Here is a 23,807-nt window from a genome sequence, read left to right on the forward strand (position 1 = left end):
GTTTTCCAGCTCCACAGAATTTTTTCTTAGGTTTTATCTTTCTGTTGCTATTTCTGTTTGCTTGCACGCTGGTTTCTTGATCCCCTCTATATTACCTTCCTTTGGTTTTCTTTTCTAACTCCCATGCAGAGCTCTTTCTTCTTAGCCTCCATGGTCAGGTGGCGTTGGGTAATTCACAGTGGCCTGGCTGAAGATTTCCTCTAGTTCCGCAGAGATCTTTAAAGAAGACGTCGGCTGGGCATTAGTGGCGTCTCAGGAGGCAGAGGCGGGTGGATCTCTGTGAGTTTGAAGATAGCCTGGTCTACATGGTGAGTTCCAGGACAGCCAGGGCTACACAGTGAGACATGTATTAAAGGGAAAAAAAGAAATATATATGTAGTTTGTTTTTTATATATTAATTTATCTATTCTTTCATGATTTCTCACACACACACACACACACACACACACACACACACACACACACTCTCATTGTGTTCTGTGACCATAGCTCTCCGCCGTACTCTCTCTTATTCCCTTCCCCATCTGCTCAAGCCCCTCCTTCTTGCTAAGGGGTTGCAGATGCTGATAAAGCCAAAGAATAGGAGCATCCAGGCTGGTTTGACGCAGATCAGGACTTTCTAAGGCACCTTGGAGGCCACCAAAAGGATGAGCTGAAGTCCTTCATCATTTAGAAGTACCACTGATCCATGCTCCCAAGGAGGCCCCCAAGAAGCTGCCCTTGCCACCTTTTCCTCCACTCTCATGTCTTTTCTTTCTTTCTTTTTTTTTTTTTTTTTTTGTGGCTCACTGCATTTAATTCAGGTTGCCTGCTTGGGAGCAGTAAGGGTTCTTTGCTTGAGCAAGGGCAATGCTCCAGGAGCTATACCATGACTCTCCTCCTCCCCCAGCAACTTTTAACGGCTTCTAGCTCAGCGGCTCTCAACCTTCTTAATGCTGTGACTTGTTGGACCAAGTGCCCTGGGATCTGGTTCCCGCCCTGCCACGGGCATTGTTATGAATGTTGAAACCATCTCCTGTACCCATGTGATGTAAGGAATGTTCCCCAATCATCCCTGGTTGGCTAAGTGAAAGGCCTACACACCCTGGCAGGACAGAAGGGAGAGCTGTAGCTAGGGTTCAAGGGCTTTGAGGGCCGAGGGGTCACTGACAGAAGAGTAGAGGAGGAGAGCCGCCTTGGGATAGGTAAAGAACCACGTGGGCTGGGTGGGAGGAGTCAAGTCTGAGAATGACGTGGGAGGAGCGGCCTGGACGGAAGGACAGAACGCTTGTGCGAGTCTTTCCGGGGCTATTGGATGGCAAAAAGTTCAGATAGAAGTGATTCAGTCAAATAGCGTGGGATGTGGGCCTGGGCAATAACGAGGTAGTTTCGGGGTTTAATATCTGCCGAGCCCCAGGTTAAAGAAGGCTTATCTAAAAATCTATCAGGTGTCTGTATCTTTTATTGTTTGATAGTGAGTTAAATAAAACTACCATAATATTTATGCGCTTTTAATAATAAACATTATCAGCATTTATATTTTCTACAACATTGACCCTTTAATAAAGTTCCTCCTATTGTGGTAACCTCCGATCACAAAATTATTATTTTTTTCAACATAACATTTTTTGGAATTATTTGGGAATTTCACATCATGCACCCCAATCATACTCACTCCCTAGTCTTCTCATGTCCACCTCTACCCTTGTGACCTCCCATCCCATAAAAAGAAGAAAGAAAGAAAGAGAGACAGACAGACAGACAGACACTGGAGTAAGGTCAAACTCCCAATGGCCAGTCCCCTAAAAGCAAGTGAGTCTTTCTCCACCTGCACCCCTGCCAGAAGCATCAGTTGTGGAGAGCTACACTTCAGCATCTTTATCACAATTTTTAAGAGTTCTCTTGAATGGCTTCCTGTCTAGACTGTTATGTTTGGGTTGTGGGGTTGTGGTTGTGGGTGGGGGTGATATAGAGGTGGTCACAGAAGCCTTCTGTGTCTGTCCTCCTAAACTGGGTGTCTGCAGTCATAGATTCCACTGCAAAAGTAGCTTTCTTGCCCTTCATAGTTAGGAGGAACATGGACCCCGGGCCTCTAATGGTTTCTGGCAACAGCACAGACCACGAACATCCACGTGGTCCCCAGCATCAGCGCGCATCAAGGCCCTCCACCTGGCACCCGGTGGCAGCATGGACAAGGCCCTCTGCTGAAGTACGGGCCATGGACACCAACATAGCACTCAGCAGCGGCACAGGCCAAGGACATCAACATGGCCTTAGGTGGCAGCACAGACCACAGATGGACCATAGACTCAGCATGGCCCCAGGTGGCTGCACAGACCACAGATGGACCACAGACTCAGCATGGCCCCAGGTGGCAGCACAGACCACAGATGGACCACAGACTCAGCATGGCCCCAGGTGGCTGCACAGCCCATGGATAACTGTAGTGGGAATTCTTGTTTCGTTAAAAACACACACACACACACACACACACACACACACACACACACACACAGAGAAATATTATGTGTTTTCATTTTAATCCCAGGTGTGGAATATGGGGCTGTTTCAGATTATCCACAGCAGCTGACTATGATTTGCCTCATGCTCTAGCGTGCAAAATCTGAGATTGTGTGACATTTGGAATTCTGGGTGTATTTTTAGAGGGTGTATAAATGCAATAGGCCTGATAGGTGGGTTGCTGGTTGGTTGCTGTTGGTTGTGGTTTGTTAAGTAGTCATGTATATAGAAAAAACAACAAGCTGGGTGTGGTGGTGCATCCCTGTAATGCCAGCACTCAGAAGCAAAGGCAGGCAGATGTCTGTGAGTTCGAGGCCAGCCTGGTCTACAGAGCCAGTTCCAGGACAGCCAAGGCTACACAGAGAAACCCTGTCTTGAAAAAAAAAAATTCAGATTCTTCTGCTTCTCTGGTTTTGTTGCTGTTTTTGGCTTTGCTTAATGCAGCTTCTTCAAAAAGTTTAACAGATTTATTGACTTTATTTTATGTTTTTGAGTGTTTTGCTTGTATGCTGTCTGTGCACCTTGTGCATTCAGAGGTCAGAAGGGGCACGGGATCCCCTGGAACTGGAGTGTCAGGCAGTTGTGAGCCACTTTGTGGGCGCTGAGAACTGAGCCTGAGTCCTCTGCAAGAGCAGCAAGTGCTTCTAACCACTGGGCCATCTCACCAATCCCTAACGGCAGCTTGATGACTCAGCAGTAAAAAGCTAAACTGAGTTCAGTTCCTGGAATTCACAAACAGGCGCCATTACAAGTGGGGTGTGGCTCTTCCTCCTCCTAAGCAGATGAATGAATGTGATTAAAGAGAAAGGGGAAGGGAAACACATTTGAGCTTTAAATCGCCCTGGCCTCTAAACATTGTAATCCGCTCTCAGCACGCACCCGCAGCTGCCTGCCCTGGGGTTGTGTGGTGGGGTCTATAGCTGTTGCAGGGTTCCAGACTGACGTTGTTAGAAGGAATCTCAATTTGCTCGTCACACTTTCTCCTGGAAGTTACAAGCTGTGACTTGCCTGGTCTAGACTGACTTGGAGACTCACTCTGGGCTTGGCTGTGAGAGAGTTTATAGACTGGGTTGATTAAGGTGGGCACTCCGTCCATGGTCCGCAGAGTAGCACTAGTCGGGAAAAGTGGGCCCATGAGACGCTACCCTTGCTGGAGGGACTACAACAATTAGCAGTTGAGAAGGGATGGCATTTTCTTCATGGATCCGGGCACAGATCAGTTGGCCTTGCTCCACTAAATAATCCTTCTCATGACTGTAACAAGTGCCTGACAAAGCAACATAAGGAGGGAACCGTTTATTTTGTTCACAGTTTGAGGTTGCAGTGAGTAATGTTAGGAAAGGAATGGTTGTGGAGCAGGAGTGTGGCTAGGTCACACCCACAGCCAGGAAGCCAAGGGACACAAATGCTGACACTCAGCTCAATGGGGGGCGGGGCGGGGGCAGGGTCCTCCCCGGGCTTCATGTACTTTATTACTGTAGTGTTTGACAACTTCGTATTCATATATAATGAATTTTAGTCATTTTCAACCCTTAGTCTTGGCTCTCATCCCCCTTCCTCTCCCACTGGGGGTGGGGTTGGGGGGGGGGGAAACCTTCTCAACAAATCTCCTCTTACTTTCTTCTCTTATTTTATAGGCCTCTGTGATGGTTGCTTTTAAATGTTAGCGTGCCACAACCCAGAACCACAGGGTCAGAAAGCCTCAGGTGAACGGCTGTGGGAGCATCTGGCCTGTGGTGATTATCTTGACTGCTAAGTGACGTGAAACAAGCAGCCCTTTGTGGGCAGCACTGGTGTGTGTGTGTGTGTGTGTGTGTGTGTGTGTGTGTGTGTGTGTTTTGTTTTTTTTCTTCCCCCATCTGGGCCTGGGACTGTGTACGTGAGAAGGAATGCCAGCAGGCAGCCGGTGCATTTTTCTCTCTCCTCTTGATCGTGGATGTGATGTGAGAGCAGCTTGACTCTCCCAAAAGGATGGACTGTCTGTCACCTGGAATTTTAAACTAAAACAAAACCCCTCCCAGTTGCCTTTGGTCATGTGTTTTATCACGGCAACAGAAATGCCACTAGGACAGTGGGCCACTGAGAAACACTCTGGACTGGAGAGCTGTGCTGAGACTTGTTCTAGATCTTTGCAGTCAGTGGACGCTTGGCTTCTGCTTATCCTAGAAGAGGTTTAGATGCTGAGTTAGAATAGCCCCTTGCAGTGGCCAGAATGGAAAAGATTTTTTTAAAATCAAAATCAACCCATCTCATTATTAACTTACTCCTTGTTAGTGGCTCAGATGTGAAATGGTCCATCTTCCTCCCTCTGCCCCCATTCAAGTGCTGGATGGTTGGTCTCTAGTTTGTGGCCTACTTTGGAAAGGTCTGGAGACTGAAGGAAGTGGGGTCTGTTTGGCAAAAGTAGGTTACCTTTGGGTGTCAGGGTTAGGGTTGTCTGGAGGAGCAGCACTAATGACAGGGTTCGGGTAGACCGACACCACCTGTTTGTACACACCTGTGAGGCCAAGAACTTGAAGCTGCTGGGGGAATTTTGCGGTCCTCAGTAGATGCTGGAGTCTGATGCCAGCGAAGGACAGCCACAGCAGATGACTGCCATGTCCACCAGTAAGATGAAAAGGCAGGTGGGCGAGCAATGCCTTCTCCCTCCAACCTCTTCTATCTGCGACACCCATCACAAGGAGCTGTATACCCAGAGGGGACGTTTCTTTCAATTTGTCTTTTCTGGAAGTTTCCTCAGAGATGCACCTACAAGTTATGCCTCTAGGCCGATTGATTCCAGATGCCGTCAAATCGACAGGCACAGATTCGCCATGGCACTGGGGTGGGACTCTGAAGCTTGTGTCTGGTCTCCAGTCTTCCTAGGGTTTGCTGAGAAGGGAAGTGTGTTCTCTGCCACACACTCCTGCCGTGATGTGTAACCTTACCAGGGTCCAGACACACAGAGCCAAGTAACAATGGAGTTTGGAACCTCTGAAGCGTTGAGTAAATAAAGGTCTTCTCCCCAGGCCGTTTCTGTCGGGTGTTTGTTCCCACACACCCCCACTCACATCCCGTAGGTAACTTCTCCTTTGCGTCTTTGGGCTTTTGTTCTTCTTTCCCTCAGCCCTTAGCTGCTAATAATAGTTTCACTTTTGTCAGTTTAAATCAACTACAGTTTTTTCTCTCTGGCTATAAGGGTTCCCTGCCTCCCCCCCCCCCCCACCTCTCTCAAGGCCACAGCTCTAATCCTAGCACTTTGGAGGCTGAAACAGGAGGATTACAAGGTTGAGACCGACGTGGCCTGTTGCAATCATCCCTCACATCTGCAAAAAAAAAAAAAAAAAAAAATCCCAATAATTTTTTTTTCTATTTTGAGTTAAGGTCTCACTATGTGGCCCTGGAAAAATCCCAATAAATTTTTTTTCTATTTTGAGTTAGGGTCTCACTATGTAGTGCTGGTTGACCTGGAATTTTCTATGAGGCCAGGCTGGCTTTGAACTCCTAAAGATGCCTTTAATCTCAGCACTCAGGAGGCAGAGGCAGGTGAATTGCTGTGAATGCGACGTTAGTCTGGTGTACAAAGCGAGTCCAGGACAGCCAAGGCTACACAGAGAAACCTTGTCTCGAAAAACCAAAACAAAGACTCACCTACTGCCTCTGCCTTTCCACGTGACCACTCCTGGCTCATGACCCCAATATTTCTGAAATAAAAACTGTGTGGAGGAAAATGATAATCTCTTCCCCTGGCAGATGAAGGCTGGTCACAGATCCTTGGGCACAGAGTTGAGAAGCACTGCTGCTCGCCGTGAACACGGAGGATCTCTGTAGCCACTTAGTGAATAGAACCTGGTGGCAGTGACTTTGGAACATTCTGGGAGAAACTCAAGCCACATGGAGAGATGCTGCAGCCGACAGCACCAGCCTTAGTCTGCAGCCAGCGCCAACGCTCAGCTGTGTGCATGACCCACCTTGGAAGGCCAGCTTAAGGGTGTTTGGATAGCTGCAGCAGTAGTCATGATCTGATTGCAGTCGCATGAGATACTTCAGTGGGAACTGTGAGCCAGGAGCCCCAGAAGCCATCACAACAATAACAACCCACCACAATACATTACCCATGAAATAAAGTGCTGTGTTAAGTTTTGGAGTGGTTTGTGAGGAAGTAACTGATAACCTCACGTGTTAATAACTCACTGTCTCAGAGATGACGATATTAGCATTTATCCATTCATTTGTATTTAATTTTTGTTTTCAAGCCAATATTGTTTATTCTTTGAAAATGTATACATTTGTGCAATGTATTTTGATCAAATCCATCTACAGTCGCCTTGTCCAACCTCTCTGCCCTGTCACCCATTGTACTGGCTAGTTTTATGTCAGCCAGAGACACCTGAGAAGAGAAATCTCAATTGAGGAAAATGTCTCCATTAGATCCACTAATTTTCTTAAAATTAGTGATCTAGAGGGGAGGGCCTGGCTCATTATGGGAGGTACCATCCCTGATATGGTGGTCCTGAGTTCTATAAGGAAGCAGGCTGAGCAAGCCATGGGGAGCAAGCCCATAAGCAGCGCCCCTCCATGGCCTCAGCATCAGCTCCTGCCTTCAGGTTCCTGCCCTGTCCCAACTTCCATCCATGACGAACAGTGCTGTGGAAGTGTAAGCCAAATAAACCCTTTCCTCTAAGTTGTTTTTGGTCGTGGTGTCTCATCATAGTGATAGCCCCCAAGCTAAGACACCCTTCTAACTTCATGTCCTCCTTTGCCAGAAATAATCTCAAGTTCAATTAGCTCTTCCCTTATGGACATAGGTGTCAGGCCACCCACTGGGGTATTTATTGCTTTTGTTTTTGTTTTTTTGAGACACTGTCTTAATTTGTATCCCAGGTTGACCTTAAATTTGTGGGAATCCTCCTGCATCAGCCTCTGGATGCTTAGATTACAGATGTGTGCCACCTTACATTTTAATTTTGTGTGTATATGTGTATATATGATGTATGCATGTATTTGTGTGGGTGTGCACATGTATGTGTGTTTGCATACATACATGTGTGTGTTTTCATGCTTAGATCGAAGATTACAGTTGTCAGGTGTCTTCCTCCATCATTCTCCATATATATATATATTTTTTTTTTTGGTGGGGGGGGGGGGAACACACTGAATGTGGACTCTCATTGATCAGCCAAACTGGTTGGCCAATGAGATCCAAGGGTCTGCCTGTGACTGTCCTCAGTGCCTGGGTTACAGGTGTGTGTCATCATGCCTAGATTTCACATGGGTTCTGGGAAATCCAACTCTAATGTTCATACTTGTGTAGCAGACACTTAACAAAGTGTGAAACAAAGTGTACACAATTTTTTTTCTAAGCAGGCGAACATCTATTTCCATCTGGATATTGAAAATAGAACTAGGAATGAAGAAAGCTGGGCACATCAGTGTGTGCCTGGGCACCCATCATCAGTGCGCACTGTGTGGGTAAAGGTACTTGCCACTAAGCCTGATGGCCTGAATTTGATCCCTGAGGCACCACGTGATGGAAAAAAAGAACCTGACCCCAACTAGTTGTACTCTGACCTTCATTCATACTTACACATTGAAACATAAAAGCATTCACACACACATACACAACCCAAATAAATAGATGTAAACAAAACAAAAGAAAAACAAACAAACAAACAAACAAACAAACAAAAACCCCCAAAGAGTAAAGAAACCACTTAAAAAAATTTTTTTAAATTTAATTTGACCAGGGGAGAGTGTTAAATATATAAAAATTTAAAGATTAAAGTGGATGATAGAACACAAGGTACCAGGCAGATATTACTTTATACAGAGTTTATTAAATGGGCATGGGGGGAGAAGGAAAGGGGGCAGAGAGATAGAGAGGGAGGGAGTGAGGGAGAGGGAGGGAGGGAGGGAGGGAGAGAGAGGGGGGGAAGCGCCACGTGGACGATCTGTTCTTTTATATGACCCAGGGCAGGGCCCCGCCCCCATGGCAGGTAAGCAGTGACATCACAGGTAGGCAAACTGATGCAGAATCCTAACACAGTGTGAATTCAGATCCCCCCTACCACAAATTAAACAGTCAATTATCCTGGATTTGGGGAAATCTCAGGGGACCGCGTGCCCCAAGTGCAATGGGTGAGTGTGGGGGACGGTCATTTTAAGACCCCCGAGCTCACAATAAGAGCTACTCCTTTCTGGCTATAAACTAGCTTTTCCAGTAAGACTACTGGTAAAACCAGATAAAGGCCAGCTCCCCGCCAGCAGCAGGTCCGGGAACTTTTTCCTGACTAACCAGATCTTTTACAACTTCCCTCTCTCTCTGGAATTTCTCCCTCTTCTGTGATCATAGCAGCTGTAAAAGTAGACACCTCCTGGAGCATCTCACAATTAGGCATCCATAGCAACCCCAGCTTACGCAAATACCCATGCCGCCATGCCTATAAAAACCCTGTGAAATTTTTCAATAAAAGAGATTTGATCAGAATCCAGACTTGCCCGGTTTCTTGTGTCTCCTACCCTCTCTCACTGCCGCACCCCTTTCCAGGGTCCCGTTTGAAAACCCCGCGGAGCTGGGGCAGGTGAGCCTCGCCCTGGGAAAACCACCTTCCTGACCATGGTGTCTACCCTGCCAGGTAAGTATGAGAAACCACTGTTTTTAAGAATGAGACTCTGGAATGTTCTGCATGTCCAACAAGGCAGCAATGGCTGAATATCTCACGAATGTCATCCTTCAATTCCATTGTGTGTAAATAACTTCAAGTTATTTTCCAAAACTTTCACGAACTATATAGAACACCAAGCTATGTCTTGGATGTATGGCTCTTAATGAGATCCTAAGTTGATAGTTTCTTCACTCTTGGGGTGGGTATGGGTGGGCATGTACCAGCTTGTAGGAGTTGGTTCTTTCCTTCAGCCGTGTGGATACTGGGGATGGAACTCATTCAGTGCTTAGCGGCAAGCCCCTTTACCAACTGAGCCACCTTGCTGGGCCAACTCATGGCTATTGCTTTTAAAACAAGATTTATTCATTTTATCTTACGTGTGTGGGTGTTTTACCTGCATGCATGTCTGTGTACCACGTGCATTCAGTGCCAAAGGGGGCATCGGATCTTATGGCCTGGAGTTAGAGATGATTTTAAGCCTCCATGTGAGAACCAGATATGGGTCCCCTGTGAGAGCAGCCTGGTCCTAAACGCTGAGCCTGAGCCGTCTTCCTAGCTTTTTTTTTTTTTTTTTTTTTGGTTTTTTGAGACAAGGTTTCTCTGTGTAGCCTTGGATATCCGGGACTCACTTTGTAGACCAGGCTGGCCTCGAGCTCACGGTGATCCACCTGCCTCTGTCTCCCAAGTGCTGGGATTAAAGGCGTGCGCCACCACCGCCCGGCTGTCTTCCTAGCTTTAAAAAAAAAAAAATTTGACCTCTCCCAGAGGGAAATCAGTACCAAATGGGTGCTTGCGGGGCCTCCGCCCTCTTTGAATCTCTCACAGCTTTTGCCTCTTACTTCTCTATTTTTACCCCTGCTGGCCTTCGTGGCTTCCTCAAAGTGTGTCTGCAGTGCTGCAACCCCACAGTTCACACTTCCAGACTCTCGTTGCTTTCAGTCATGACTTTTAAAGTTCTTCTGGTAACAGGTATGTCAGGGTATTTGGGGGATCGTCAGGGTGAGGAGAAGGGGTTGTGGGGGGCGCCTCAGGGTGGGAAGGAGGGATTCTTTTGGGCCTAAGAGTGGAGAGGACGGTCATAGGACAGGGAAGGTGGGAAGAGGCAAAGGGCGTTAGTGAATGTGAGGTACTAAGGATCGAACTCAGGCAGTCAGTGCTTAGTGGCAAGCCCCTTTACCAACTAAGCCACATTGCTGGACCAATTCTTGACTATTTCTTTTAAGAAAAAGATTCATTTAATTTCTATTATGATTATGATTATGATTATTATGATTGTTATTATTATTTGTGTTAGGGGGTATGGGTGTTTTGCCAGTGGAAGTCAGAGGGGGCCATCAGAAAGAGAGGAGGGGATCTTTGGGGCTACAAGTAGAGCGAAAGAAGGTCAGAGAACAGGAAGGAGGTGGTGGGGAGAGGCAAAGGGCGTTCGGGAAGGATGAATGATTCAAGAAGAAAAAGAGGAGAGGGAGACAAGAGGACCGGCCAGGGAAGCCTGCGTTGAAGGACTCAACCCATCGGCTCTGCGTAGAGGAGGCCACTGAGGCCGAGAGCTGCCGGGACAGCACCGTGGGGCACAGCCGGTGTGTTTCCTCCTGCGCTCCACTTAGCATTTCTACTTAGTCCCAAGTTCTAGCTATCCAGCGCCTGGCCTGGGTGTTTGTTGAATGACCGATAAATCAAAAGGGGGTTTGAGTTTGTTTCCTTTTATGTCGCTTTTTTTGTAGGGAGTGAGTCAAGAAGGGAAGGGGATGCCTGAGAGTTGCATAGGAAGGAAAATTTCTAACCTAAAGGTCTTGGTTGTGTAAATCATTGTGGTTGTGAAAGGGGCGGGGAAGAGGCCGCTGTGGGCTTAGACAAGGTTACGTTATAGCCCATGAAAGGCTCCCGTGGACCCTCGAGCCTGACTCAGCGCGTTTGGCAATGGGTTAAATGTGGCTATTCTTTTGAAAGACGGACCTCTGTCACTCATCAGCGACAGAGGTTGCTGAGTGAACTCCCCGGTTAAGTGAACCGCGAACAAGCCTGTCTCTCAGAAATTGTCCTAACTGATTACAGCTTGAATTTCCTTGATGAAAACTTGGTAGGGATGAGGCCTGGGGCTTGCCTAGCATTTATGAAACTCTAAATTTGATTCCTAGGGCCAGATAAACACCTGTGATTCCCTGCATAGGGGTGCGGGGTGTGGGGTGTGGGGTGTGGGGGTGGGGAGTGGGGTGTAGGGGTGGAGGGTGGGGAGTAGGGAATGGGGGTGGAGGTGGAGGATGGGGAGAATCAGGAGTTTAAGATTATCTTCATCTACACAAGGAATTCAGAGCCAGCCTAGAATAGGTGAGACTCTGTCTTGAAAAGCTTTCCCTCAAGCAGTGCAGGTGCCATGGAACATCCCTTTAATCCCAGCACTCAGGGGTCAGAGACAGGTGGATCTCTATGAGTTCAAAGCCAGCCTGGTCTACAGAGCTAGTTCCAGGACAGCCAGGGAACACACAGAGGAACCCTGACTCTAAACCACCACCACCACCACCACCACCACCACCACCACCACCACCACTTTCCTCCATGGTCTTGCCAGGCAGTCCTGACTAGTCTGGAACACACTAGTGAGTCTTTTGCCTCCCCAGTGCTGGGTTCTGCTTAACTTCTGTGGAAATAGTGAACGACGGCAGTGTGGTGGCCACCCCTGCACCCCCAGCGTCTGGGAGGTAGGATGGGTGGCAGGAAGATCAGGAGGTCTCGTAATCAGTTACACTCTAGTGCTCCAGGCCAGGCTGCTCTATGTACACCACTGTCTCACAGTACCACAACAGGCAGACCCCACGCCCGTGAAGCCCTGCCCGGGCTGTCAGTTTCAGTGAGTGTGGGCAGGAACGGTCCCATGGAGAGGTGTGCTGTCCTCTTAACCGTGCCGGCTCCTTCTCTTGGACTCTCGTTTCCTTGTTATCCTTCCAGTGCTGGGCCTATGTCATGGATTCAATCTGGACACGGAACATCCCATGACCTTCCGAGAGACTGCAAGAGGCTTCGGGCAGAGTGTGGTCCAGCTTGGTGAATCCCGGTAAAGGCTTCAGGGGAGCCTTTGGTCTAAAAGCCGGGGGTAGGGTGGGGAGAGAAAGAGTTTCCTTATTGATTGCCCCCTCCCCCCACTTTGCTTTCTTTTCTGGGGATGGAGTCCAAGGCTTGCCAATGCCCTGCCACTGAGCTGCAGCCCTCTGCTCTCTTGGCTGCTTTTTCTGTTTTGAATTAGTAATGAGGTTTCAGGAGTTCAAATTCACAAGATCCAAGAAAGTTGGGATTAAAAAAAAAATCTTTCTTACTCCTTGTACTTCCCTTCCTAGGAGGGGCCCCTGACAGCTTCCTTCTGTGGTTCTTCAGGAAGGATTTTTAATCTGTCTTCATAGCTGCCTCCGCTGCTGCCCAAATCCTGTCCTCAAGCTGCAGTATGAGCTTTGTTCAAATTATGGCCTACTTCCAGGTTATTACTGTAAATACTTCTAAGACTATTTTTTTAGTGTGTGTGTGTGCGTGTGCGCGCCACAGCATGCATGTGCGGAAGTCAGAGCTACTTGTTGGAGTTGGTCTTGCCATGAGGGCCCCAGGGATGCACACAGCTTGTCACCTTTGTCCAGTGAACCATCTCTCTGCCATGAAGTTAAATTTTATTGAGCATGTTCCTGCTTACTTGCCACTCAGAATAAAGGGAAGTGATAAGGGATAGAGGTCACAAAAATCTAAAGCAATTTTTAAAAAGAGAAATAACTTACTTGGGAGTATCTTCTCAGAATAAAGACGTCTTGGGGTCTGCAGTCACGGGGGGGGGGGCAGGGGCTGTGAGCAACAGCACTCTCAAGTCTAGAAAACACCGTTTCGCTATCATCGTCCATTGCTTCCGGCTCGCACAATCTTCCCACTTCCTGTTCCGTAATGAGCCCTCAGCCTTGAGAGGAAGTGTGTAGTATGGATGTCTCTTTTAGAGCTGGGCACTTGAGTCTCTCCTTCTCTGTACTCATGGCCACCTATGGAAGAAAAAGCTTCATTTGTGAGGATGGAGCGAGGTGCTAATCTAAGGTATAACGGAAGTTCTTCTAAAGAAGGTTAATACGGTGCCCACTTAGTAGATTAATAGCACTAGATTCTCCCCTCAGGCCTATGGCACACCTAACTACAAGACTCTTGACCTAGTTAGCAGTACTAGATATGCGCTTTATCTTGTGGACCAGACTCTGATGCAAATAGAGAGCAAAGGCTACTGCTTGTCTTAGGTTTCTCTGATAAAATACCATGACCTAAAGCAACTCGGGGGAGGAAGAGGCTAATTTGGATTGCAAATCCGGTGTCGCCTGTCCACCAAGGGAAGCCAAGGCAGGAATCTGGGGACAGGAACTTAGGAGGAAGGAACCACCGCAGAAGCCCTGGAGGAACCTTGCCTCTTGGCTTGCGTAGCCTGTGTTCCGAAGCAACGCAGAGCCACCTGCCCAGGGGTGGCAGTGCTCCCAGGACTCTCGTATCAACCACTAAGCAAGGAAGTGCCCCTACAGTCCAATGTGATGGAGGTTACTCTTTCACTGAGATTACTCTTTCCCTCATATGTCTGGGCTTGCGTCAAGATGAGAAAAGCTAACAAACACACTCCCATAATATTCACGCCACGAGTACATCAGTGGGCACTTGGATGTTGTGCCAGGCCAGTCCTTATTGTCGCTGTGTAAAACTTTTGGGTTACTTTCTCACTGGTAGTACGTATAGACCCGTCCAGCACTGTGGAAGCTGGGCAGTTGGGATGAAGTGTCCAGCTTGGTGCCAACTTGGTTTCTTTATACTCGATGACTCAAGGGTGTGTTGTCTTAAGCAATAAGCTATGGCCGTCAGATTCTGGAGGGTAAGCGAGAGCAGTGGCTGGTAGTCTGTAATGTTTGGCGGGGGAGTTTAAGGGATCCCACTGACCAACAACTTGAAAATAATAGGTCCTCTATAGCTAGACTTTTTATTTGATGGTATCTGCTCTATATACATTTCGTGTGTGTGTGTGTGTGTGTGTGTAGTGTGTGTATATGTATGTGTGTATTTGTGTGTGTGTATGTGTACATATTTTGTACATATTGTAAAATATGATGTACATATTTTAGGGAGCTCCTTTAGTAGTTGGTCTCTATACTGCTTTTTTTAAAAAGGTTTTTTATTGTTAGCTGCCCGTCCAATACCCATTCCTCTCTTAGCTCTCCTGCCTCACTGTCCTCCTTTCTCTCTCCGGGCCACTCTCATTCTATGCCTTCTCCCGGGACACTGCCCTCCCCACGATCCCTTGTTACTTCCTGACTTCTATGGGTACCCCAGCTTAAACATAGATAGACGAAGATCCAAAGACTGCACCCACATATGAGCGAGAACATGTGGTGTGCGTCTTTCTGGGTCTGGGGTACCTCACTCAGGATGATCTTTTCTAGTTCCATCCATTCGCCTGCAAATGTCATACTTTCTCTTTCCTTTATATTACATCATGCACATGTACCACATTTTCATTATGTTAGCCGGGGGACATCTAGGCTGCAGCCATTTCCTGGATATTGTGACTACAGCAGCAGTGGACGAGCTGGTCTCTCTGTAGCAGGAAACGGCACCCTTTGGGCAACATGCCCAGAGCTGGTGTCGTTGGATCTTGGGGTAGATCTATTTTGATCTTTTTGAGGAAACGCCACACTAATTTTCATAGTGCCTGTGCCAGTTTGCTCTCCCACCAACAGTGATTTCCTCACATCAGCATTTGTTGTAATTTTCAAAATAATCTTAGTCATTCTGCCCGGGGTAAGATGAAATCTCAAAGCATTTCCCTTTAATTTGCACTTCCCTGATTGATAAGGATGTTGAGTGTTAAAAATTTTTTTCTCAAAAAAATTTGAGATTTTTATTTCCATCCCAAAGGTATGCTTGTCTGCATGCCTATCTGTGCACCATGTGCATGCAGTGCCTATAGGGCCAGAAGAGGGCGTTAGATCACCTGGGACTGGAGTCATAGATGATACCCGAGCTTTTATTTGATAGCCACAGTGTCTGGGAGAGGAATTGCCTCCTCCATTATAGAGTAATGCCCTATAAATTAAAAATATATATATACATATGTGTGTGTATCAGTGTGTGGGGGTGTATGAATATTAGTTGTACACACACAACAAAATATAATAAGTGTTTGTATACATATACATATGATGTATATGTTTTAGGAAGCTTCTGTAGTCATTGGTTTCCATATTGCTTTCTTTCTAAAGGTTTTTATTGTTAGTTATCCTTCACTATACTTATTCACACACGCACACACACATGCACTTTAAACAAATCTTAGCCTAGTGTGAGATTGAGACCAGCCTGGTCTACATAATGAGTTCTAGGACAGCCAGAGTGACATAGTGAGACACTATCTTAAAAAGAGAAAGAGAGAGAGAGAGAGAGAGAGAGAGAGAGAGAGAAAGTAAGAGATAGTGATGGCCACCATGACAGGATCATGGGGAGAGTCCCAGAGGGAAGCTGGAAGAAATCCTGAGGACCCAAAGAAAAACGCTCGGCTTTTATAGCTTTTCAGGAGATGATGGAAAGTTTTGCAGCACGTGGTTTGGTGTGAGGTGGCATGTGTGATGAGCAGAACAGGTGCCAGGTGCCGAGTGGGGCATAAATTAGCAGTAATATCACACGCACAGAAGTCTTCCTCCCTCTGTCCCAGGGAGTGGGTGTAGCTGGACTTTCACTACTTTGTGGAGTCTTCTTTCACCCTTCTCCACTCCTTTTCTTCTTCCCTTTCAACCCCCTAATACTAGATATGAGAGAAAAAAAGCATAGAGTGTAAAGGAAAGAGATCCCTGAATAAAGTCAGGGGTTGGAAAGCGGTGACATCATCGTTAGACTACTTCCTGCTGATTAGGGACGTAGAGTTCTTGGGGGGCAAGTTTGATATTCATTTTCCAGGATATCTACTTGTTTTCTTCTTTGTGCACAACTGCTTAGCAAACTGCAAATACCCACCAAAAACCCACCACACCTCTCAGGGCCCTAGAATTTATAAACCTCTGAAAAGCTCCCAGAATTTCAAACACAATTGCAGAAATTATCTGCAGCTGGAAAAACCAAGCCTCTGCCAAAGGCACAGAGCAAATCATAGGAGCAGCCCCATCGCCCCACACCTGGGATTAAAACAAAACCATATTCTTATAATATTTCTGTGTTTTTATAGAAACCAAAATTCCAAAATTCTCACCACAGGGGAGCTTCTGGGGGGATGTGGCTTGATATTTTCAGACTGTGCAATCTGACCTCCTAGTAGTGTATGCATGTACAATGTGTGTGTGTGTGTGTGTGTGTGAGAGAGAGAGAGAGAGAGAGAGAGAGAGAGAGAGAGAGAGAGAGAAAGAGAGAGAGAGAGATGGCACACATATGGAGGTCAGAGGATCACTTTTGGGAGTCAGTTCTCTCCTTCCGTCATGGGACCTGGGGATTGAGCTGAGGTCATCACGTTTGTGTGGCAAGGCACCTTCACCATTGGTGCCATCTCACCAGCTGGTTTTCTCTTTTTATGGGAGGTGTTTTTTGTTGTGTGACTTTTTCCGGAAAGATATGATCAAATATATGTTTGCTGCAGAGAGGACACTAACCAGAGACTAAAGAATGATTCTGTCCATGTCTAGCTCTGTGGGCCAATGACTTTAACTGGGATTGCTTAAAGGGTTACCCACAGGAGCAGGAGCCAGAGGCTCTTTCTTCCGACTAACTCTTAAAGGGCTTGCGAGCTCCTCCCTCCTCTCCAATTGGAGCACTGATGGGGTCAGTCTCTTTCTGTTCTCTTCTGATCATTCCAGCTGCTGGGAGTTCAAGACGGCAGTGGCCAATCTGGGCCCAGAGCACTTGTTCCACAGCCGACCCTTTTCTGTTGATGCTTCCCCACCCCCACCCCCCCTTTTTCAACTTTTCCACTTCCTGGTTTGCAGGAAGACCAGAGGAGGAAGGCAACCTGGGGTGTAAGTTGCAAGTCTCCCTTTCCCAGATTGTCATTTATCTTTTGGCTTTGGTTTTTTGTGTGTGTGTTTTTGTTTTTTACATGAGCTAGGAATGGTTTATTTGCCTTTCCGGGCTTTGATCTTCCTCAAATAGAACTCCAGCTCCTTGCCCTCTAGCACATGGCCATCTGCTCTGCCACACTGGTCTTGAGGCGGTACAGGCAAGAAGCTTGCCCTGCTGGAACTGCTCCTCCAGAAGACTGCTGATTTTGGCATTCTTTTTTCCTCTCATCGTATTTCTTCTGAATTTTCCTTGATCGTTTTTTGTTTAAAATCTCTTCCTCCTCAGGAGTCAGCTTGGCCCCCTTCTTGCGGCCCAGGGGCAGCGCGTAGTGGGACTCGTCCCACTGCGGGGCGGGGTGCTGTCAATGAGCCACGATGCGGTTCTTCACCAGGGTCTTGGTGCGCACAAGCTCGTTATTGGATGCATTGTAGACAGCATCAATGATCCTTGTTTTACGAGTACAACACTCAGAGCCCCAGGAGAAGCTCCCCACATCCAGTCTCAGGGCACGGTACTTCTTACTGCCTCCTCGAACTCGGGCTGTGTGGGTGCGATGAGGCCAATCTTAGTGCTGGCAGCGGCCGTCCTAGCTCACACTTCCGCTTCTTGTGGTAGGGCTTTCTCTTACCCCCGGTCTTGCAGCCCTCGTGCCAGTTGTCCCGAGAGATGCCCATCGCTCGGCGCTGGCTTGGCTTTGTTTTTAATCATTGTCACATCTATACATTTATTAAAATGGTTATATGTTCAAAATACCCATTTATTTTGGTTTGAGAATTGCTTACGTGTGTAATGTCTTTTGAGCAAACCCACCTCTTAGCGCCTGCTCTCCCATGCTCCCCTATTACTCCATCCCTTTTCCATCCTAACTTTATGTGCTGTTTTCTTAAACCCATTTTTGAAAAACTCCCTCAGAGTTTTATGTTATTCTTAGAAAGAGCCTTCCCATTCGAGGATTTAATTTTTTTTTTTTTCATTTTTTCTTTGCTATTTCTTCCTATCTGTGGGAGTTCAGGAACCTTACTTCTCTCTGCATCTGTAGCCTCCTCTCCCTGCCTTCAGAATGTTCTTTATTACCCTCTTCCTACAGAGTGGTTGTTGCAGCCCCCCAGGAGGCAAAGGCTGTTAACCAGACAGGTGGCCTCTATGAGTGTGATGTCAGCACAAGCAAGTGTGAGCCCATCCGCTTGCAAGGTGAGTCTTGACTCTCCCTTTGACTCCTGAATGGAGTCTACCTGTGAACACACCTGGTTTGTCAAGCTTCTGTGCTTCTTTGGCGGGGCAGGGAGCACCTGGCTCCCCAGCCTCTGCCTTGGCTATAGACACCTCAGGCAACCCCTCTGTGCTCCTTCCTCATAGTCTATCCTGGGTCTTCCAGGCTGACGTGACTCTTTGCAGCTCTTTTTTGCTAAAACAATTAATATTTAAATTTTTATATGTGTGTGTGGTGTGTGCACATGTGTCTGTAGGTGCACATGCACTGGGTGCAGCTTGTGGTCAGGGTCAGCATCCGTTTCATCCCTGACTGCACTCTATCTTGCTTATTTTGAGTCAGGAATTCATTGATTTGGCAAGGCTTTCTGGGCAATGAATTTCTCTTCTTCTTCTTCTTCTTCTTCTTCTTCTTCTTCTTCTTCTTCTTCTTCTTCTTCTTCTTCCTCCTCCTCTTCCTCCTCCTCCTCCTCCTCCTCTTCTTCCTCTTCTTCTATTTATGTTATATCTGAGTATTTGCCTCCATGAATGTATATGTGCCATATGCACTTCTGGTGCCCAGGGAGGCCACACGAGCGTGTCAAGGGTCCTTGGAACTGGAGTTACAGACAGTTGTGAGCTGCTATGTAGGTGCTGCTGAGCCATCTGGCCAACGGATTTCAAGGGTGCTTCTGTCTCTGCCCTTCCAGCACTGGGGTTGGATGACATGACCACACACCCTCTTTATCACATGGGCTCTGGGGATCTGAACTCAGGTCCTTGTGCTTTCATGGCGACAACTTCATGGACTGAGGCAGCCATCTGGCCTGTCCCCAGATAGACATGAGTAGCATATATCATGTCATATAAGAGGAGAATCCTCTCTCTGTCCTCCTCGGCCTCTCTCTTCCCTTCCCCTCCCCTCTCTGCAAAGTCTCTTGACCCAAGATAGCCTCAAGCTTGCTTTGTAGCCAGCAATGGCCTTTGACTCCTGATCTTCCTGCTTCCTTCCCAAGTGATGGCTTCACCACAGGTGGCCTTATGCTTTCTGTATGCTAGGTCACACTCTACCAACAGGGTCACACCTCCATCATCCCTGAAGTTGGGCTTTTTTTTATGACAGTTTCTTTTTCTTTCTTTCTTTCTTTCTTTCTTTCTTTTTTCTTTTTTCTTTTTGAGACAGGGTCTTGAAACTTCTATGAGGACCAGGCTGGCCTCAGATGTGCAGAGACCTTCCTGCCTCTGCCTCCCAGCAACTGGGATTAAAAATGTTCTTCGCCATGCCTGGCTGACGTTGTGTATAATATATTTCAATCCTTTTGCCCTCGCTACCCTCTCTACTCTCCCCTGGCTCTTCCTGCTGACCTGCAATCCTAATAGTCTCCTGCATTTTAAATCTTATCTTACTCAGTCCCATCCACTTCTATACAAGGAACATAATTTCGTTCTTCTTTGTGTCTGGATAAGAGTCCATTGTGTAGACTGCAACCTCTTTATCCAGTCATCTTTTGACTGGCATCTGTGCCTGGCTATTGTGAGGAAGACATTGAACATGGGTGTCCACACCTGCCATGTCCCTGCCTGACTGTTTCACAACTTCTCTTCTCCCTGAGGGCACAACTATGCATATATCTGTCTTTTCAGTGCCCCCAGAGGCTGTGAATATGTCCTTGGGCCTGTCCCTGGCTGCTTCAGCAGTCCCTCCCCAGCTGCTGGTAAGTTGCCTTCCATCAGAAGAAGGTCTTGAGGAGAGAAATGGGAGACCTGGGATGCTGGGCTGGAGGTCTTGCGGAGGGTGGAGGCGCTTCAATGGGAGGCAGGAGCCGGGTGCAGGGGGTGAGCAGCCTCTTACTTCTGCTTTGCCCTCAGGCCTGTGGCCCCACTGTGCACCAAAACTGCAGGGAGAACACATACGTGAATGGTTTGTGCTACCTATTTGGCTCCAACCTGCAGAGGCCGCCCCAGCAGTTCCCAGAGGCTCTTAGAGGTAGGTGCCTTTCGGCAGAGACTTGGCAATGGGGGAGCGGGGCTGAGATGGTGGGTGCTCATTGGGAGGGGGGCGCGCGCGCGCATCTGAGTACAGGGAGATTAGAAACCCTGGGTCTCTTGGAGAGAAGTTAAGGGAAGTGCACTAGCCAGTCACTCCTGGGAGAAGGAGACCAAGCCACTCGGCTTCCTTGGAGCAATTGCTGGAGTTGCCCAGCCATAGTCCTTAGTGTTATTGATGGTGTAGACCCTGCTTGCTTCTCCAGCTTCCTTCCCAACCCACTCTGCCTCAGCCACTATGGTTCAGAGCCTCCCACTGCCTCTCTTCTCCAAGAATTTTACCAAGCTGTCCTCAGCGCACTATCCTGGGGGACTTCTTTCTCAACTCTCGTCTGATCATCCGTTATTGTCATTCTTGATTAAATATCATCTCCTTGGAAAGCTACTCATGGTGGCACTTCCTTGTGATGCCAGCGCCAGGAGGCTGAGGCAGGAGTGCCATGGGTTTGAGGCTGGTCTGGGCTACATAGCAGGACCCTGTCTAAGATAAGTAAATCAATAAAGTTGTTTGAAGTCGTCTCTCCTCTGTGCTCTGTGGGCCTTCGAATCATCACACCATCAGTCCTTATCATAACACCCTCCTTTGACATCTCATATAGACCCAACTTCCTTGTTTTTTTTTTCCTTATCCTGTCCTTCCTTCTGCATGAAAACAAGCACACTGCCTAGTGTGTTCCACGTGCCCTGTGCCTATTGTTACCTAACAAACAGCAGTTTCAAACTGGTTTTTATAAAAAAAAATTAATTTACTATCTCAAATGTTCTATAAGTCAAGAATTTTGTCTTGGCTTAGGCTTTACTTCTGAGTCTCTTGGGAGACTGAGGTGGAGTTGTTTAACCATGGGATTCTGCTTCCTTTGAAGTCTTGCCTGGGGTGTAGTCCTACTCCAAGCTCGTGTCTGTGCCTTCTGAGCTGACGGGCTCTGCTCCTCATGGGCAGTAGGCTGGGGGTCTCTCTCAGTTGTTTGCCACGTGGTTTCCTCAAACACCGGCTGAGGCATAAAAGGAGGGGTCATAGGGGAGGTAGGGGATGGACAAGGTAGATGAGTGATGGGGGACAGGGGAAAAGGGGAGGGAGGGGGGAGGAGAGGAGGGGGAGAGAAGGCAGAAGACGGAACAGAATTGTTTTCTGCTTTTTCAGAATTAGCATCTCAGTACCCCTGTCATATTCTATTCCTTTGAAGTAAGTTAAAAAAAAAAAAGTTCTGCTCAGCTAAGTGTAATGACCTGTCCCTGTGTACCTAACACTTGGGAGGAGGAGGAAGGAGGACCTTGTGTTCAGGGTCATCTTCAGCTACACAGTGGAGGGGACTGTCAGTGTTCTATCACTGTGAAGGGACACCATGACCAGGGCGACTTATAAAACAAAGCTTTAAATTGGGGCTGTGTTGACATTTGTCTTTAAGCTCTATTTTACTTGGGGGTATTGAAGCCTTTACCTACCTTCCACCAACTCCTTAACCCTAGGTAAGAGAGAAAGGAGGTTAGTGGGGAAAGAGGGACACAGACCCCTTTACTTGTCCCAGCTATTTAGGGTCACTTGGGTTCTTTTGGGGCAATATCAATCCCCCTCAACAGCAAACACAGCAAGCAGTCTGCTCTGAGCTGCTGCATTGAAACGTTTTTTTTCTCTGTCCGCCATACTGTCAGTCTCTGCCTCTCCATACTGCTACACGCTACATGCCACCAGCCCAGGCCACACGTTCTCTCTCAGGGTTCTCTACTATTTATATCACATAACTGAGTTTCCAAAGCAACCAAAACTCCCATTACAGGGCTGGCTTACAATTCATTATCATCATGGTGGGAAGCATGGCGCAGGCAGGCCAAACCAGTGCACGAGGAGTAGCTGAGAACTACATTCTATTCAGCTGGGGGAGAGAGAGAGAGAGAGAGAGAGAGAGAGAGAGAGAGACAGACAGACAGACAGACAGACAGAGACAGAGACAGAAACAGAGAGAGCGACAGAGAGAGAGAGAGACAGAGACAGAGAGACAGAGACAGAGAGACAGAGACAGAGACAGAGACAGAGAGACAAAGCCAGAGACAGAGACAGAGAAAGAGAGAGAGAGACAGAGAATGACTCTGGGTTTGGCATGGACTTTTGAAATCTCAAAGCCCATCCCCCAGAGACACACTTGCTTCCAACAAGGCCACACCTCCTAACCCTTTGAAATGGTGCCACTCCCTGCTGACCAAACATTCAAACCTATGAGCCTATGGGGGCTGCTCTCATGCAGACCATGATAGGGAGCATACAAGTTTACTGCAGTCGCAGGACGGGGCTGGGTGGCTGCCTAATAGACTCCCATCCCCTAGGCATTTGCAGATGGAGAATGTGAGGGGTTGAATAATCATTTCAAGCTGCTTTCCCACAGGGCTGCGTAGCTTCAAGCTGGCTGTACAGCTAAAGGCAGGCAGTTTTTTCTTCTTTTATAATTTCTTCTCTGTCTGTGTCTGTGTCTGTGTCTGTGTCTGTGTCTGTGTCTGTGTCTGTGTCTGTGTCTGTGTCTGTGTCTATGTCTGTCTGTTTGTCTGTCTATCTGTCTCCTTCTCTCTCTCTCTCTCTCTCTCTCTCTCTCTCTCTCTCTCTCTCTCTCTCTCTCTCTCTCTCCCCCCACCCCCCTGGAAACAAGGTCTCTCTACATAGCCCTGGCTGCTCTGGAACTCACTGGCTGGCCTTGAACTCAGAAGACGTGAATTCCATTGCTCCTCCTGGGCTGTTGCCTTGGCTTTTTCAGAGAATGGTCAACGGGATGGTTCCTATGGTGGTTTGAATGGGGCTGGATCCTGCAAGCTCATATATGTGAATGGTTGGTTCCCAGTTGGTGGGCTGTTTAGGAAAGACTAGGAGGTGTGGCCTTTAGGGTGGGTACATCACTGGAGGTGGGCTTTGAGGTTTTGAAAGCCCATGCCAGGCCCAGTCTCATTCCCTCTCTGCCTGCTGTCTTCAGATTAGAAGGTAAGTTCTTAGCTACTGCTCAAGCGCCATACCTGCCCGCCCGTGATGGTCAGGAATTAGCCCCATGAAGCTGTAAACAAGCATCCAATTAAAATGCCTTTCTTTTATAAACTGATTTGGCCATGATGTCCCTTCACAGCAACAGTACAATAACCAAGTCAGCTCCACAGTAACCTGAGCCCAAAGAGTACGTGGTAGTTGGATGGGTAGCCTCTGACCCCAGTGGTAGGAAGGTACCATGGTTACCCATCCCTAGAGCAGGACACACAGAGATGGTGTCTGTGGTTCTAAGATGTGATGGCGTTGTTGGAGCAGATGCAGTGTTGGCTTTTCCAGGGGAGCACAGCCATGTGGATTCCAGGATTCCCTTGGCTGGGCTTTATGCCTGTGAGGGCTGCCGAGATCCCCACTGATGAGGACTGTACATATTT

General features: G+C 47.6%; 2 protein-coding genes and 1 pseudogene across 6 annotated transcripts in view; 2 read left to right on the plus strand and 1 right to left on the minus strand.

The window, feature by feature from the left end:
- Positions 1–23,807, plus strand: part of LOC311587670 (integrin alpha-X-like) — a 107,007-nt gene that overhangs the window by 39,277 nt on the left and 43,923 nt on the right.
- LOC311587641 (integrin alpha-M-like) overlaps positions 8,968–23,807 on the plus strand; it is a 39,062-nt gene continuing 24,222 nt past the window's right edge. For 2 of the 4 annotated variants that reach the window (XM_084764695.1, XM_084764696.1), the window contains exons 1-5: positions 9,886–10,112; positions 12,090–12,195; positions 18,268–18,371; positions 20,013–20,083; positions 20,238–20,355. In XM_084764695.1, the coding sequence (XP_084620821.1) occupies positions 9,926–10,112; positions 12,090–12,195; positions 18,268–18,371; positions 20,013–20,083; positions 20,238–20,355 (586 nt within the window). In that variant the 5' untranslated portion in view covers positions 9,886–9,925. Of the gene's footprint in view, positions 9,114–9,885; positions 10,113–11,073; positions 11,224–12,089; positions 12,196–18,267; positions 18,372–20,012; positions 20,084–20,237; positions 20,356–23,807 lie in introns of those variants that run through there. The other 2 variants (XM_084764697.1, XM_084764698.1) reach the window with 2 other exon arrangements.
- Positions 17,140–17,860, minus strand: LOC311587782 (small ribosomal subunit protein eS8-like; annotated as a pseudogene). Its single transcript has one exon. The product of its transcript is annotated as a small ribosomal subunit protein eS8-like (transcript).

This window comes from Acomys minous (assembly GCF_964271855.1).
Source record: "Acomys minous genome assembly, chromosome: 2".
NCBI lineage: Eukaryota > Metazoa > Chordata > Mammalia > Rodentia > Muridae > Acomys > Acomys minous.